The 14560-nt window shown below is 35.4% G+C and overlaps 1 protein-coding gene across 1 annotated transcript; it reads left to right on the top strand.

Annotated features, from left to right (window-relative positions):
* The first annotated feature begins 4449 nt into the window (after positions 1–4449).
* Positions 4450–14214, top strand: LOC145263937 (uncharacterized). The gene is made up of 2 exons (XM_080121009.1): positions 4450–4487; positions 12274–14214. The coding sequence occupies exon 2, from the start codon at positions 12282–12284 to the stop codon at positions 14073–14075; it is 1794 nt and encodes a 597-aa protein (XP_079977135.1). The 5' UTR covers positions 4450–4487; positions 12274–12281; the 3' UTR covers positions 14076–14214.
* The last annotated feature ends 346 nt before the right edge of the window (positions 14215–14560 follow it).

Raw genomic sequence — 14560 nt, forward strand, 5'->3', positions numbered from 1 at the left:
TCCATCAACAGTTGTATAATATCGGGTTGTTTGTAGTGCCATGTCGCGCATGGAAAGGGACCCTGCACTCATTCCCGGTGGGCTATTCCGTGGCCACAATCCTATAGATGGCAGGACAACTGATGGTCTGCTTGTGTTGCATGTCTGGTATTCTGCATAACCACTTGTTCAGCATCTCTTACCTCAACTGAAACTCTTAAAAAAAATGACAGTACAATAAAAAATTACGCTAAAACCAGGCCCAAACTCAAACAAAACCAACCTGCCTTCTCCCTTGAGGCTTGCATTTATGAACATCCGTGGGCTTAGAACTAATTTAAATGATGTTGAAGCATTTCTCCTAACAAACACCTCGGATATCTTACCACTAAGTGAGACTAACCTACACTCCTCTATCCCCTCTAACGTAAGGACAGACATATGCACGGACGATCAAGCCTTTATGTGCATTAGACTAAACATAACATTACCTACTTTTATTTTCTCTACCGCTGCACCATAATCTGACAGCATAGACACAGCACTCTTCCTCGACACTAGCGCACAAGTACATGTATTTGGTGACTTTAATGTCCACCACAAAAACTGGCTTGGATTCTCTACTTACACAGATGCAGCGGGCAGCACAACACATAGCTTTGCTATATCTCACACCCTATCACAAATGGTTACGTTTCCAACCCGTTTCCCTGACCAGGAAGAACAACACGTATCACTTCTAGATCTGTTTCTGACCACAGTTCCCGAGGATTGTATAACAAATGCTGACAGCCCACTCGGGAACGCTGATCATGCAGTGATAATGTTTGAAATCGCCCTAAACTCTAGACCCAAAACTGAAGAGCCAGTGCTCAAAACAACGAGATATTATAAAAAGGCTGACTGGGAAGCCATCAGAGATCTTATCAGAGATTCCCCATGGGGAAATATTTTTTCTCTTCTTGCTGAACAGTGCGCAAATGAGACCACTGAATGGTTCAAAACGGCAATTGAAGCACATGTTTCCATGCGGAAATTTTATAGCAAGCCCCACTATCCTCAATGGTTTACTTTTACTTGCGCAACTGCCATTGCTCAAAGGCAGCATGCATACCGCAGATTTAACCGACATAAGTCCAGTTCAAACAGACAGAAGTACATAGAAGCTAGAAGTAACGGTAAGAAAGAAATAGCGACAGCTGAGAGAGAATTTACTGAAACCACAAAAAACGCATCGAAGCACAAAAATTAGGAACTCGTGACTTCTGGAAAATCTACAACAGTGTAGTAAATAATAGGCAATCAACAATTCCCCCACTAACCAACAATCACAAGGTTGTTTGCTCAGCAACCGACAAGGCTAATATGCTTGCCAGTCGGTTTGCCTCAAACTCCACATTGGACCCTTCCAACCACCCCCTGCCTGACTTTCCTTTGCGAACAGACGCCACGCTAGACGATCTAAAAATCACCCCTGCTCAGGTGCATGCTATCAAAATACCTTGACACTTCAAAAGCATGTGGACCCGATCTCATCCCAGCTGTGCTATTAAAAAAGTGCTCAGCTGAAGTAGCTCCAGTTCTCTCCAAACTCTACAACAAATGCCTTAATGAATCTTGCTTTCCGGGCTGTTGGAAAACTGCTTCTGTGGTACCAGTATTCAAGAATTCTGGCGAAAGAAATGACCCATCAAATTATCGCCCCATTAGCCTCCTCCCACTTTTTGCCAAAATATTTGAGACCATAATTAACCATGCTCTAGTCCATCACCTTACAGATGCTAAACTTCTGACTGACCAGAAATATGTTTAAACAAGCTCGTTCCACAGCAGACATCCTCACTGTAATCTCTGAATGTATACACCATTAACTGGACAAAGCGGGGGAGGGCAGAGCGGTAGCTCTAGATATATCTAAGGCTTTTGACAGGGTATGGCATGAGGGTCTCCTCAGGAAAATTAGATCATACGGTATCACTGGTAGAATACTTAACATAATTAAATCCTTCTTAGATGAGAGAAAAATCCAGATTGTCCTCTACGGTCGTACATCTAAACAATATGATATAAATGCAGGAGTTCCTCAGGGTCTATCTTGGACCTCTATTGTTCCTAATATTCATTAATGACCTCCCCGACAAAATTGCCTCTGAGATGGGTATATATGCTGATGACACCACACTCTATAACAGGCATGGCAGGAAAACAAATGAACGCATATCTAAAGAAATGGAAAAAAACACTAGAGGATGACCTCCAATCTGTAGTGGGGACAAAAATGGATGGTCACATTCAAATGCTGCCAAGACTAAACTGGTTTCCTTCAATAATTACAAGAAACCTCTGCCACCAATAGCAATGGCCAGTGACTCTTTATCTGAGAGTACATCTTTCAAACTGCTTGGCCTAACGTTCACAGGAAACATGAGTTGAGTTAGAACAATTACATTGAAAGCATTGCCAGGGCTGCTGCGAAGAAGGTAGGCTCTCTTTACCGTGCTAGAAAACTACTAACACCCGAAAGTATCCTGTACTTCTATAAGGCCACCATTCGCCCATGTATGGAGTATTGCTGTCACATTTGGGCTGGTGCATCTGCTACTAGTCTCTCGCTTCTAGACAAGGTTCAAAAGAGAGTCGCCAATCTGATAGGCCCTGAACTGGCATTTAAGCTTCAGCCTCTGTCCCCTTGACGAAATGTTGCATCCCTCTGCCTGTTCTACAAGTATTTTAATAGTGAATGCTCTGGCGAACTGCAGACGCTTGTGCCTCCACGACGTAGACAGTCTCGACAAACCCAACAGCCAGCTAAATCCCAACCCACACAGTAGAGATCCCTAGATGTAAAAGATCTTTCTACTCCTGTAGTTTCTTCTCATCTTTTGTTTCGGCCAACTATTCCTTTGGCCTTCGCAACTGGTATTCAACAATGTCGACTCAGGAAAGGTGTGGTTTAAGATTGTGCAACTCTTGCCACAAAAATTTCAACATGCAGGCACCCTTAGAGTTGGTATCCATAATCTGTCAAGATTGAAAGAAACTATCATGAGTGAAATCGTGGAGTGGATTAAACTCTCAAGCTTTGGTTGAGCAATCAAATATCAAATAACATAATGATATGAAAGTCATATATTTCGAACCATCAATAACAATAACCTAAATTATTGTTCCTTTTTCAGATTATGTTTATGCTATCACTAAACTATACGATAAAATGGAATTCAAACTCTTCAACTTAATTATACATGCATTTTTATTTAAGGCAATAGTTATCACAAACCAACTTCTGCCGACGCACATTTAAGTAAACATTCTTTTATATTTCATCACAGGCAGTGCCAGGAAACGGGTCCTGCAAGTTGTTGTTGTCTCACTATGTTTTGGCCAAGTAAACTTCTGACCAGCTTTTGGTAGTATTGAGACCGCTATCTTCAGACAATGCTCATCTGGAACCGTAGAGATTCAACGTTTCCATCAACTGCAGTTCCAGATGAGCATTGTCCGAAGATAGCAGTTTCAATCCTACTCAAAGCCGGCCAAAACAAAGTGAGACGACAATGACAACTATGGATGGCAGTGATTGCTGAGAATGCAGTTAGGAGATTAGAAGTTCCTATCCATCGCGAAGGCCAGAGGAATAGTTGGCCGAAACGTTGTGAAACAACAACTAATAAAAGATGAGAAAAATAGTCCGCAATAAATAAAAATTAATATAAATAATACTCATCTCAATAATGAACTCTCTTGTTTATTCAATTATTATGTAAAAGTAGAGAATGGTTAAAAAAAATAAAAGCCTCCTCATGTTAAGAATGGGGGTTTAAACAACATTGTTTCAGCAGGGTCCACAAACTGCAGAAGTACGTTTTTCATATAACTCTTAATAAATATTTAAGTTGATTTTTTTTTTGTCAAATTCTTTTTATTGCAGTTTTTTAATTATTAATTTATTGCCTATTTGAAGCGTCCTGAAAGACGACGGAGATGAGAGATGATATTGCCTAATATCAATAATACTCATCTCAATAATGAATTCCAATTAAAATAATATATAACTTTCTTTTTCTTTTTTCAGATATTTTTCCATTTGAAAAAAAAAAAAGAACTCGTTTCTATTTCTCGGTTCAAATAATTCAGGTCAAATATACAAAAAAATAATCTTGTCGGTTGTAGTGAACGTGGCCTTCATAAAGTCTCTTAAGAAGGCCACAACTTACACATAATTTGAGTAGGTCATTAACAAAAAAATAAAAAACATTTTCTAATATGAAAATGTATAATAAGTTTATTTATTCACCTATAAATTCATTTAACAAAAAAAAAAAATTTCCAACAAACTCGGTGTTTTTTATTTTTCAGACATTTTTTATGTGATGTAAATTCTCTGCATGAGTGATTTTTTTTTTTCGGTTTCGTCCAATGAAATTGCTTCTTACTTTTTTTTTTGTAAATCACGTGATTCGTTTCAAAGTTCAATCCGTGTAAATCTTTTCTCAAGAAAAAAAAGCGTAAGTATGAGATGATTTTATTTTATTTTAGTTTAATTGTATAAACTGTGGTCAATTAATTTACTTTGTATAACAAAAATAATTACAATTTCCATTTAATTTAGGTATTACGCCCTGTTTGATTTTAGGAACATCATTCTTTTTTATAACAAAACTTTCACTTGCTTTTAGCTAGATTCTTTAATCAAAATACCGCATTCACTCCAGGGATTAAAATCTACATAAAAGATCCTCAATTGTTCTGACAAAATTTTATTTACAACCATTCACTGAACAAAGCGGGAGAGGGAAGAGCGGTAGCTCTAGATATATCAAGGCTTTTGACAGGGTATGGATACAGATATATACAGATATATATTATATATATATATATATATATATTATATGGAAAAATGCGCGCATGAAAAGTAATATCCTTAAGATTTTATTAAACCTGGAAAAATAAAGGACAAGAAATTCAACCTAGAAAAGTAAAGAACAAGATATTCTAGTAAAGTAAAAAATAAGAATTTTTTAGACTTAAAATATTGCAGCTAAAAATAAAATTTGAATATTGATAAATATTTTATTTATTATTTGCATATGTTGTTGTTTATTGTTGAGTTAGAAAGGGTGTCAGTCGCTGGATTGAACTTATTTCCCCCCTATTATTTGCATATATTTATGTAGTGAAAATTGTTTGAATAAAATTAATTCATTAGTTAGTTAGTTAGTAGATGGAATTAATAATTTTATAATTTACATAAAAATTAATAATTTTATTATATCATAATTAGGATCATTTAATTCTTTCTAACTCAACAATAAACAACAACATATGCAAATAATAAATAAAATATTTATCAATATTCAAATTTTATTTTTAGCTGCAATATTTTAAGTCTAAAAAATTCTTATTTTTTACTTTACTAGAATATCTTATTCTTTACTTTTCTAGGTTGAATTTCTTGTCCTTTATTTTTCCAGGTTTAATAAAATCTTAAGGATATTACTTTTCATGCGCGCATTTTTCCATATAATCCATGATTTTTCCAGGCATTGCTATTGTATTAATATATAAATTTATAATATTTATTAATGATTGTCAAAAAAAATTAGCTCTCAAACACACACTTATGCAATATTTATCATTCAATCACAGTAGTTCCGAGCCAGGATCTCTACCGAGACTGCGGTTCATGAATTCGTGATCTGTATAGAGCGTAAACTAACAAAAAAGAAGATGGCACTCGGTGTCTTTTTAGATATCGTTGGAGCTTTTGACAACATACCCTTCAGTAGTATGTTCAAGTCGCTACGAGAACTCAATGTGTCACCAGTACTCATCCGATGGATTGAGTATATGGTGAGGCACAGAACAGTTCAAGTAGAACTACTGAGGGCAACTGTTAAAAGGGAAGTAGTTAAATGAAACCCCCAAAGTGGGATTTTATCACCTTTACTATGGAACTGTATGCTGAATCCTCTTTTAAAGGAGTTTAAAAATAGGAATATTTATGCCCAGGCTGATGCTAATGACATCGCAGTGCTGGTCGCGGGTTCAAAAGCATCATTGGTTAGACGCATTGCCAAAATGGGACTACATTTTTCATCAAATGTGATAACGAAAAATTTGAGTTCATTCAAAGAATATGTATATCATAGAATTCACTAATATTTTTAATCGATAAATTCACCATTTTTTGCTATAAAATCATAAGGAGAGTTAAAAAAAAATTAGTTATTAAAAAAAAGTTCGGTTTTTTTAATTATAAAAAAAAACGATACACGGGATTGAACCTAAAATCTTTCCACCAACCCCCGGCACTCTCACCGTTACACTAACATGTCATATTGGTAAAATCGCAGTAAAAATTATTTATATACAAAAAAGTTATGCAAAATAAAAAAAAGCGTTAGTCACTTATGTACTTACTCTCCTGTTTGTGAACCCACATATTTTGTTGTAACTTTTTTTCTACTGAACCAATTTTCGAAAATTTTTTTCAAAATGTAGCTAATGAGGAGTTCTATCCAACTATATAACCTGTTTGAAATTTGGTTGCGAACGGAATTAGTGGTGGGGGTTTGAATGTGTCTCGATTCATTCAATTTCGGACTTAAGCATATATTCAACCACTACCGTGGTCGAATGATATATATATATATTATATGTATATTATACATATATATGTTATATGTATAAATATATATATATATATTATATTTATATAAATATATATATTATATATTTTCGAAAATTGGTTCAGTAGAAAAAAAGTTACAACAAAATATTTTTGTACTCATTATTTTCAAAAGAGCACTTGTGACCGGTAAATCTTTCTTTAAATTTGTTATTTGTCATTCCTATGTAATATTTTTTTTCGTTAGGATTTTCTTTAGTAGAAATAGTTGCTTGGTACACTACAGAAGTAATTTGACAATTTCCTTTAAGAGGGCATTTTGATTTAATTCTACAGTTACACCCTTCGGTAGCAATGGGTGTACTATTTTTGTTTAATATTTTGTTATTATGTTTTTTAATTATTTTTTCAAGGTTTTCACTACAGCTATAACTAAGTTTTATTGTATTTTTATTGAAAATTTTATTTAGTATGTTACTAATAGGGAAGTGGTTTTTAATTAAGTTTAAGAATTTCATTCCTAGGTTTGTTTTAAGTTTCAGATTAAAAGGGGGATTGTACCACAGGATTTTTCTCTTACGGTTTCTATTTGTACTTGTGTTTGGGTGTGTATGTATGTATTGTATTTTTTTTATATACATAAATATTAGTAGATTATTCTTTATAATTTTTAGTCCTATTTACTTTCTTCAATCCCCTCTTATGGCTAAATATGTTATATAAAAAAGATAATAAATATTAATTTTATTCTGTTTTATTATTATTATTATTATTATTATTATTACTATTACTATTATTTTTATTATTACTATTATTATTATTATTATTAATAATTTTAATATTGTTTTATCATTATTTTTATATATTTATTTAGTAAAAATGCGAAAACTTTAAGCTTATATCATTTAGTATAGAAGGCTTAATTAATTGTAGATGTATGTTTAAACTGCGTCGATGTTACTCGTGGACGTATGTGAGATGATAAATATGTTGGTTGCTTACATTCGCTGTGACTTTTGACATGTACACTTTAACGCTAAGATTGTATTTTCTGTTATTGTTATAATAACGTGCCTCGTTACTGAAATGTATAATTGTTCATAAATTAGTTGACACGCAGATTTTTTCCTTTTCTATATCTTCTAAACATTTTAAGATTCCCTTCCTATTAATTCTTACTTTCTCTCTTTCTCTCTTAAACTATATTTCATCATTCTTTCTTTTCTCTTCTAGCCTTTGTTTTCTTTATAATAACCCTTTATATCGGTTTTTTCTTTTTCTTCTCCATATTATATTTTTTCTTCTTCTCTATTTTCTTTCTCTATTTCTTTTATTTCTCTATTTCTTTCTTTTTTCTCCTCCGAATCATTCTCTCTCCATTATATTTTTTTAGTTTTCTTTAGATTGCCCCTCCCTCTTTACATCTTATAATTAAAGTTCTGTGTTTTAAGGTTTTTTAACTCCAACTTTTAAAGAGTTCCTACCTAAAATAAAAATCCATTATTCATTGAACATGTGAATAGTCAAGTCGCTGCCTGATGATATCTGTTGTTTGATTGAAACAAGTGGCTGTTTGTAGCAGCGGGATGTAAACATGTTTATATAACAATAAACAAGTATATATATATATATATATTAGGCTACCCGTAATGTGTTGGGTCAGTATATGTTATAGCTAGCTATGGAATACTGAGTATATTACTTATGACAAAAATAGGCTTGCTTGCATGTACAACAATAGCCACCACTTTAAATTGCTTAATATCCAGAAAACTACCTATTTGTAAAAAAATTTAAATTTATATATATATATATATATATATATATATATATATATATATATATATATATACGGATATATCTATACTCGTAGCCAAATTTAATATTGAAATGCTCATATCTTTGGTAGTATGCGACGAAACTACATGAAAATTTGCAGACATTTTGAAGATTATACCACTATTCTATGGTTACAAATTTTATGACAATTGGTAAAAAAAGAACCTATATTTTCAAACCAATAAATTATGTCTAAATTTGCCTACATTTGTATATAAAGTGTCCTGGAAAGCCAGATTTAGTTTTGCTGCTGGGATGAATTTTGCTTAGGGCGTTTTTGCTTGGACGTCTCACCTGTGGCCCTGCCAGGCCACTAATATATATATATATATATATATATATATTTCCTTAAAATCTCTGGATGAAAACCAAAAAGAGGAGATATAAAACATGAGAAATATTTGGAATCAAGTCTCCTTATGATGAGAACAGTAGTCCAATGAATCCAAACAATACGAATAACCAATCCTCATCTCAAAAATTCAGAAACACGAAAAAATTTCACTCATTGAAATCTAAAATCTGACGCCTAAACAAGCGGTCAAAAGTGGGTCGAGATTTTGCAGTTGGAGGGGGGGGGCTTGACGATGAGATATTCTGAATTCACTCGGAAGAAATTGTGACACTATTCTTCAGCCAATAAGACTAAACTCATTGATTATTGCCCCATCAAGAAGGGACACATTAACCAGATTTTGGGTAAATGATGTCAAGCCTTCTCCCAGACCAAAGGGTTTTTGCGGGTTTGGAATGTTAATTGTCTATGTTGCAATTTTTTTGAGTTATAATGTGGGTAGATTTGTGCCCACATCACCAATATTTGACACAAGGTCGAGAAAGTGGGGATCATAGCAAGCTCCCCAAAAGGAGGGGCACTCTTGCAATTACAAAAATTGCCCAAGTAATCCCCATCGGCATTCCCCGGTCAGGGTGCCTTAGGCGACAAGCAATTAACTTGCCCTACCCGAAAGCCGGGTGGCAAGGCCTGGGAGGGTGGACCTCCTCAGTAATACCCATGCAGTGTACCTCAGTCTGGCAGGTGCTGAGCTGGTTCCCGGCCCCTCACCTTAATGTGTACTCTACCCTGTCTCCCTGCAGTTGAAGCCGCTAGGAGACACATCCCTAGTTATAATGGTCCTTCAGAGTTGGGAGATTCCATTTATAAACGACGAATCAAATTCATTCATGTTCTGCTACCAACTAATCAGAAACCAGAATTGCTCCATAAAAATGAAACCTCTTCTTTGGCAAACTTTGCATGTGTTTTCTTCGTGTTAACACGGAAGAATTTTTTGTTTTTTGGCTACAAAATTATAAAATCCGGAACCTGTATAGAACAGCTGTCCACTGAGAACTCGTCATCTCCAGGACTTGTATAGAACAACTAACCATCGGAAAATTTTCTGAAACTAAACATGGCTTCCAACACAAGAGTCTATTTTTATTACCATCGTAAAGTTGAATCCTGGACGGCTAAGCCAAAAACTTATTTATGGACCTACACATATTTGCACACCCTGCCGCCTCTGTGAAATAAATCATCGATGAGAAAGAAAAGTTAAATAGTGAAATGTTTTAGATCAAGTCCCATGAAGAGGAGGATAAGCAAAACCACCAGGGCAAATCTGCTGGCCATGATGAGGAAGGATGAACCCTCGCATCTTTTTTTTTACATGGAAGTCACCAAGGCCACTCGGGGGATAAGGGTTATTGCATGTACAGTAATCAATGGGACAATATCGTAGTAATCGTTAGTAATAGAGATTTGATAAAGTGTTTTACTTAAGGGGGCGATTCATCAGGAATTTGTTTATGTTGGACTTGAAGACATCCAAGTTGTAGTCAAGTGGGAAACAGGCAAACGGAAGAGAGTTCCACTGGCGTGCACTTCTAAGAAAGAATCTTTGTTCATGGAATCTACGTTTTGATTTAGGCACAGATAAAGAGTGGGGAAAATTACTGACAGTGGTTTCAGCTAGACGGGTGTTTTTTTGTGAAAGATTGGTGAGAGGGGGACCAGTGAGCATGGTAGAGGGTTGAGACAATGGCATACCCATAATAAGTGAGAACTGTATGCGATTGGAGGTGGAGTCTAGCACTACTCTTTTTTCAGACAGCCGTCAGGACAGAAGAGAATCAGCCATCAACAAGGCGTAACGAATGGGGCTAAAACTGCACGCCTGTGGAACTCTGTTCCACTTGCCTGTTTCCCTCCCGACTTCAACCTGGATGTCTTCAAGTCCAACACAAACAAATTCCTGATGAACCGCCCCCCCCCAAGTAATGACACTTTACCAATTCTCCAATACTATTGCTACACTATCCCTTTGATTATTGTACACACAATAACCCTTATCCTTGAGTGGCCATTGGGCCTTGATAAGTGGTGAACCCCATGTAAAAAAAAAAAACTCTCTTGTTGAAAGCCTGATCACCTAAATTTGTAGCAATAACCGAATTCGAAAATTGCTCGGACTTTATTAAGAAGTGCCGTCCCTTAAGAACCTAAGCTGATGATAAGTATATAATTATTGTTGTGCTAGTTAAACAATGTTGAGCCTGGCTAGTACCAGATGGGTGACCATTTGGGAATTCTAGACGCTGTATGTGCTTTCCGCTTATCTCTGCATTGTTTCCAGTCGTCCTGAACCTCCAATTACCACTGGTATTCAACAATGTCGACCCAGGAGAGGTGTGGCTGGAGATTGTGCAACTCTTGCCACAAAAATTTTATATGCAGGCACCCTTACAGTGGGTATCTATAGTCTGTCAAGACTGAAGGAAGCCGTTTTTTATTTTAAAAAAAACTGTCATCGTAGTTTTCTTTGTATTTCCTCTATTGGCTTGAAATGACCTTTGCTCCCCAGCAATACAGACCTTGAAGTACAGCACAATCACGTTGACACACTGATTCTCATCAGATCACCGAAGTTAAGCAACGTTGAACCTGGTTAGTACCAGATGGGTGATCATTTGGGAAGGTTAGGCGCTGTATGTACTTTCTGAGAAGGTTCGGCATGGGGCCAGCACTCTCATGCTAAAAAAAAGAACTCCTTTAAAGCATTTACAAAGTTGTGAATAGCCTATGCCATCCAGGGGCTCAAGGCTATGGATGGATGGGAATACAGACGTTGGTGACCAGCGCTGGACGACTTGTCCTCCTAATCTGTGACAGCAGGGGAAGGTGAGGGAGGTAATTCACTGGAGAGGACTCGTCAACATCCAGAGCCACCACCAGAGTGATTACCAAGCAACAGGAAACCGATCCGGTTTGGTTTGGTTGCTTGCTTTACGACATATCAACCCTTTTTGGGTTATTTAATGCCGAATCCAAAGATTTTGAAGAAAATTTTTTTTAATAAGAATATATTTGTTGTTTTCAAGTCAGTTTCTATTCAACCCATAGTTGGGACCCTAACAAGTACTACCACTCCGGGTCAGAGTGGACCTGGGAGCAATGGCAATTAAAGGGTGGCTTTACACTCCCCAAAGCCTGCAAGCTGGGGCCTCACCATCGGATATAGTTTAAGGTCATATCCAGGACCGAAACTGATCCAGAGACCAAACAACCAAATTAGGTGATGTCACTCTCTGAGCGTCGTTGCCGTGAAAAAAATGATATAGATAGATTCAAGCATTATTCTCTGTCTTTTTTCTTGCTTTTTTTTTCGCTCTCTCTCTCTTTTTTTTTCTCTCCTTTTTTTTTCTCTCCTTTTTTTTTCTCTTTTTTTTTTCTCTCTCTCTCTTTTTTTTCTCTCCTTTTTTTTTCTCTCTTTTTTTTTTCTCTTTTTTTTCATGTCCTATTTTCATTTTTTTTCTTTCAGGTACAATAATGGCTTCCGCTTCTGTAAACCGCCTTCTTCAGTGTTGCTCTTGTGAGCAGCAACTGAGCTTGGCGTGCCATACTTTAGCCTGCCTGCACAACATATGCAAAAATTGCACAAAGGAAAGCACATTAACGAAAGGACAAAATTGCAACACTGGAAAATGCCCGAAATGTGGCAAAATCTTCAATGCGGAAGAACTCAAACTTTTACCATTTTTTTCGACTTACATCAAACAACATTCTTATCCGGAATGTCATTTATGTCTGGAAGATGGTGTAAAGTCAACCGGCAAATATTGGTGCGACGAATGCAAACAGCTGCTTTGCATTAACTGCAACAAAGTTCACATTAAATTATTAAAAGCTCATAATTGTAAAGAGTTGGACAAAGTGAGTCATTCGGAGTGGACCAAATCGCTGACAAATGAGACTTGCTTTCTCCACGGAAAAGAACTGAACCTGTTTTGCGATCAATGTAACATGTGTTTTTGTGACGTGTGTTACAAGGAAGAGTGTCACTTGTGTTTAGATTGTGCGCATGGATTGAACGTTAAGGATGCAGTTTTGAGGCAGAAGACTGTGGAAGGTCCTGTTCTGGAACAAAAAGTGAAGGATTTTGAGAAAAGTGTGAAGAAGTCAAGTGAAAATCTTGTTGTACGTAGCGGCGAATTAAATGCAGAGTTGGATCAAAAATGTCTAGCAATTTGGCAAAACTATGAAGACAAGATGAAGCGTGCATGGCGTGATGCGGATGAGTTGTGCGATAAATTGCGCAGAGAGAAATATGACGAGGAAAGACGATTGCAAGATCGGTTAGCGGAAAATGCGAGCCTTTTAAGCCAGATTGAAATCTGGCTTTTGAGTTGCCAACATTTGCTACGTGAAGCAGAGGGGAATGTGGACATTTTGTGCGGGTTGCAAACACTGAGATCGAGAGTTCAGTCCTGGTGCAAAGAATGGAATCCATTGGAGAAGAAGCAGATGGATTTTGCTCCGGATTTTTCCACTTTCTCGTCGGTAATTACTGATTCTTCTCCATTGTACACTAAAAATGACGGTTCGTCTTGGATTCTTGAAGAATTTCCTAAATTAAAGAAACTGGAGAAACTTGAAGAATGGAATCTTCATGGATCTGACTCGCGAAATATCCATTCGATTCACGTTGATGGAATAGACGGTCATGTCTTTCTTTGCGATTTGGACAATGAATCTTTAATCGAATTGGATGAATTTGGAAAATTTGTGAATGAATTTTGGTTCACGAATCGAAACACATACAACTTTTTCCAACCTCGTGACATGTGTTCGATTTCGACTGACATTTTGGTGGTTTGTGGGATGGGAATGATCGGCACAAAGTTGGGAGGGAAAGTTTATTTTCTGAAAAGAATCAAAGTTCCACCTTTTTTTCAAATCCAAAGCATTATTAAAAAGAAAATGATAACGTCTTCTTTGTGCCAAAAAAATGGCACAGTTTTTGTTTGTGATTTAGATTTTAAAATTTATTCCATCAAAAACGGCAAAGAAGTGAAAACTATAAAAATCGATGCCATGCAGGAGTCGCGCAGCCCGCTCCGAATTCGTGTTGATCCTTCGAGTGGGACTTTTTGGGGGTCAAGGGATAATTCTTCTGAAATGATATCTTTTAATTCAGAAGGGGAAAAACTTTCTTTAGTTAAAATAGAAGAAAAAGACTTTCTGGACTTTTATCTAAATGAATTTGGACATTTTTATTTTTCAACTTCAGAAGGAATTTTTTCTTTTTTACTGGGGGGAAAAAAATTCTTTGTTAAAATTTGACAAAAAATATGAAATTAAACCCAGGATTTTTGCGACTAAAGATAAAATATTTGTATTTGTTGAAAATGACGGCAAATATTTAATTAAAATTTTCAAAATATTTTATTGAAAAGTAAAATAAGCACCTACTGTGAAAGAACCATTTTTTTTCTTGTCTTTTAGATTTGGAGAGTGCACAACAAGGGCAGACAAATGCAATTTCAGGATCAAATTGAAAATCTCAACAAATGTCAACAACAATAAATTTTTTTTTATTGAATTAAAATAAATATATTTCAATATTTATTGAATTAAAATAAATATATTTCAACATTTATTGAATTAAAATAAATATATTTCAATATTTATTGAATTAAAATAAATATATTTCAACATTTATTGAATTAAAACAAATATATTTCAACATTTATTGAATTAAAACAAATATATTTCAACATTTATTGAATTAAAATAAATATATTTCAACATTTATTGAATTAAAATAA

The sequence above is a fragment of the Euprymna scolopes genome, chromosome 39, assembly GCF_053919585.1.
Source record: "Euprymna scolopes isolate OS-2025 chromosome 39, ASM5391958v1, whole genome shotgun sequence".
Classification (NCBI taxonomy): Eukaryota; Metazoa; Mollusca; class Cephalopoda; order Sepiida; family Sepiolidae; genus Euprymna; species Euprymna scolopes.

What these genes read in the sequence shown, in the direction of transcription:
- LOC145263937 (XM_080121009.1), top strand. Translation starts at nt 12,282, where the DNA reads ATGGCTTCCGCTTCTGTAAACCGCCTTCTTCAGTGTTGCTCTTGTGAG.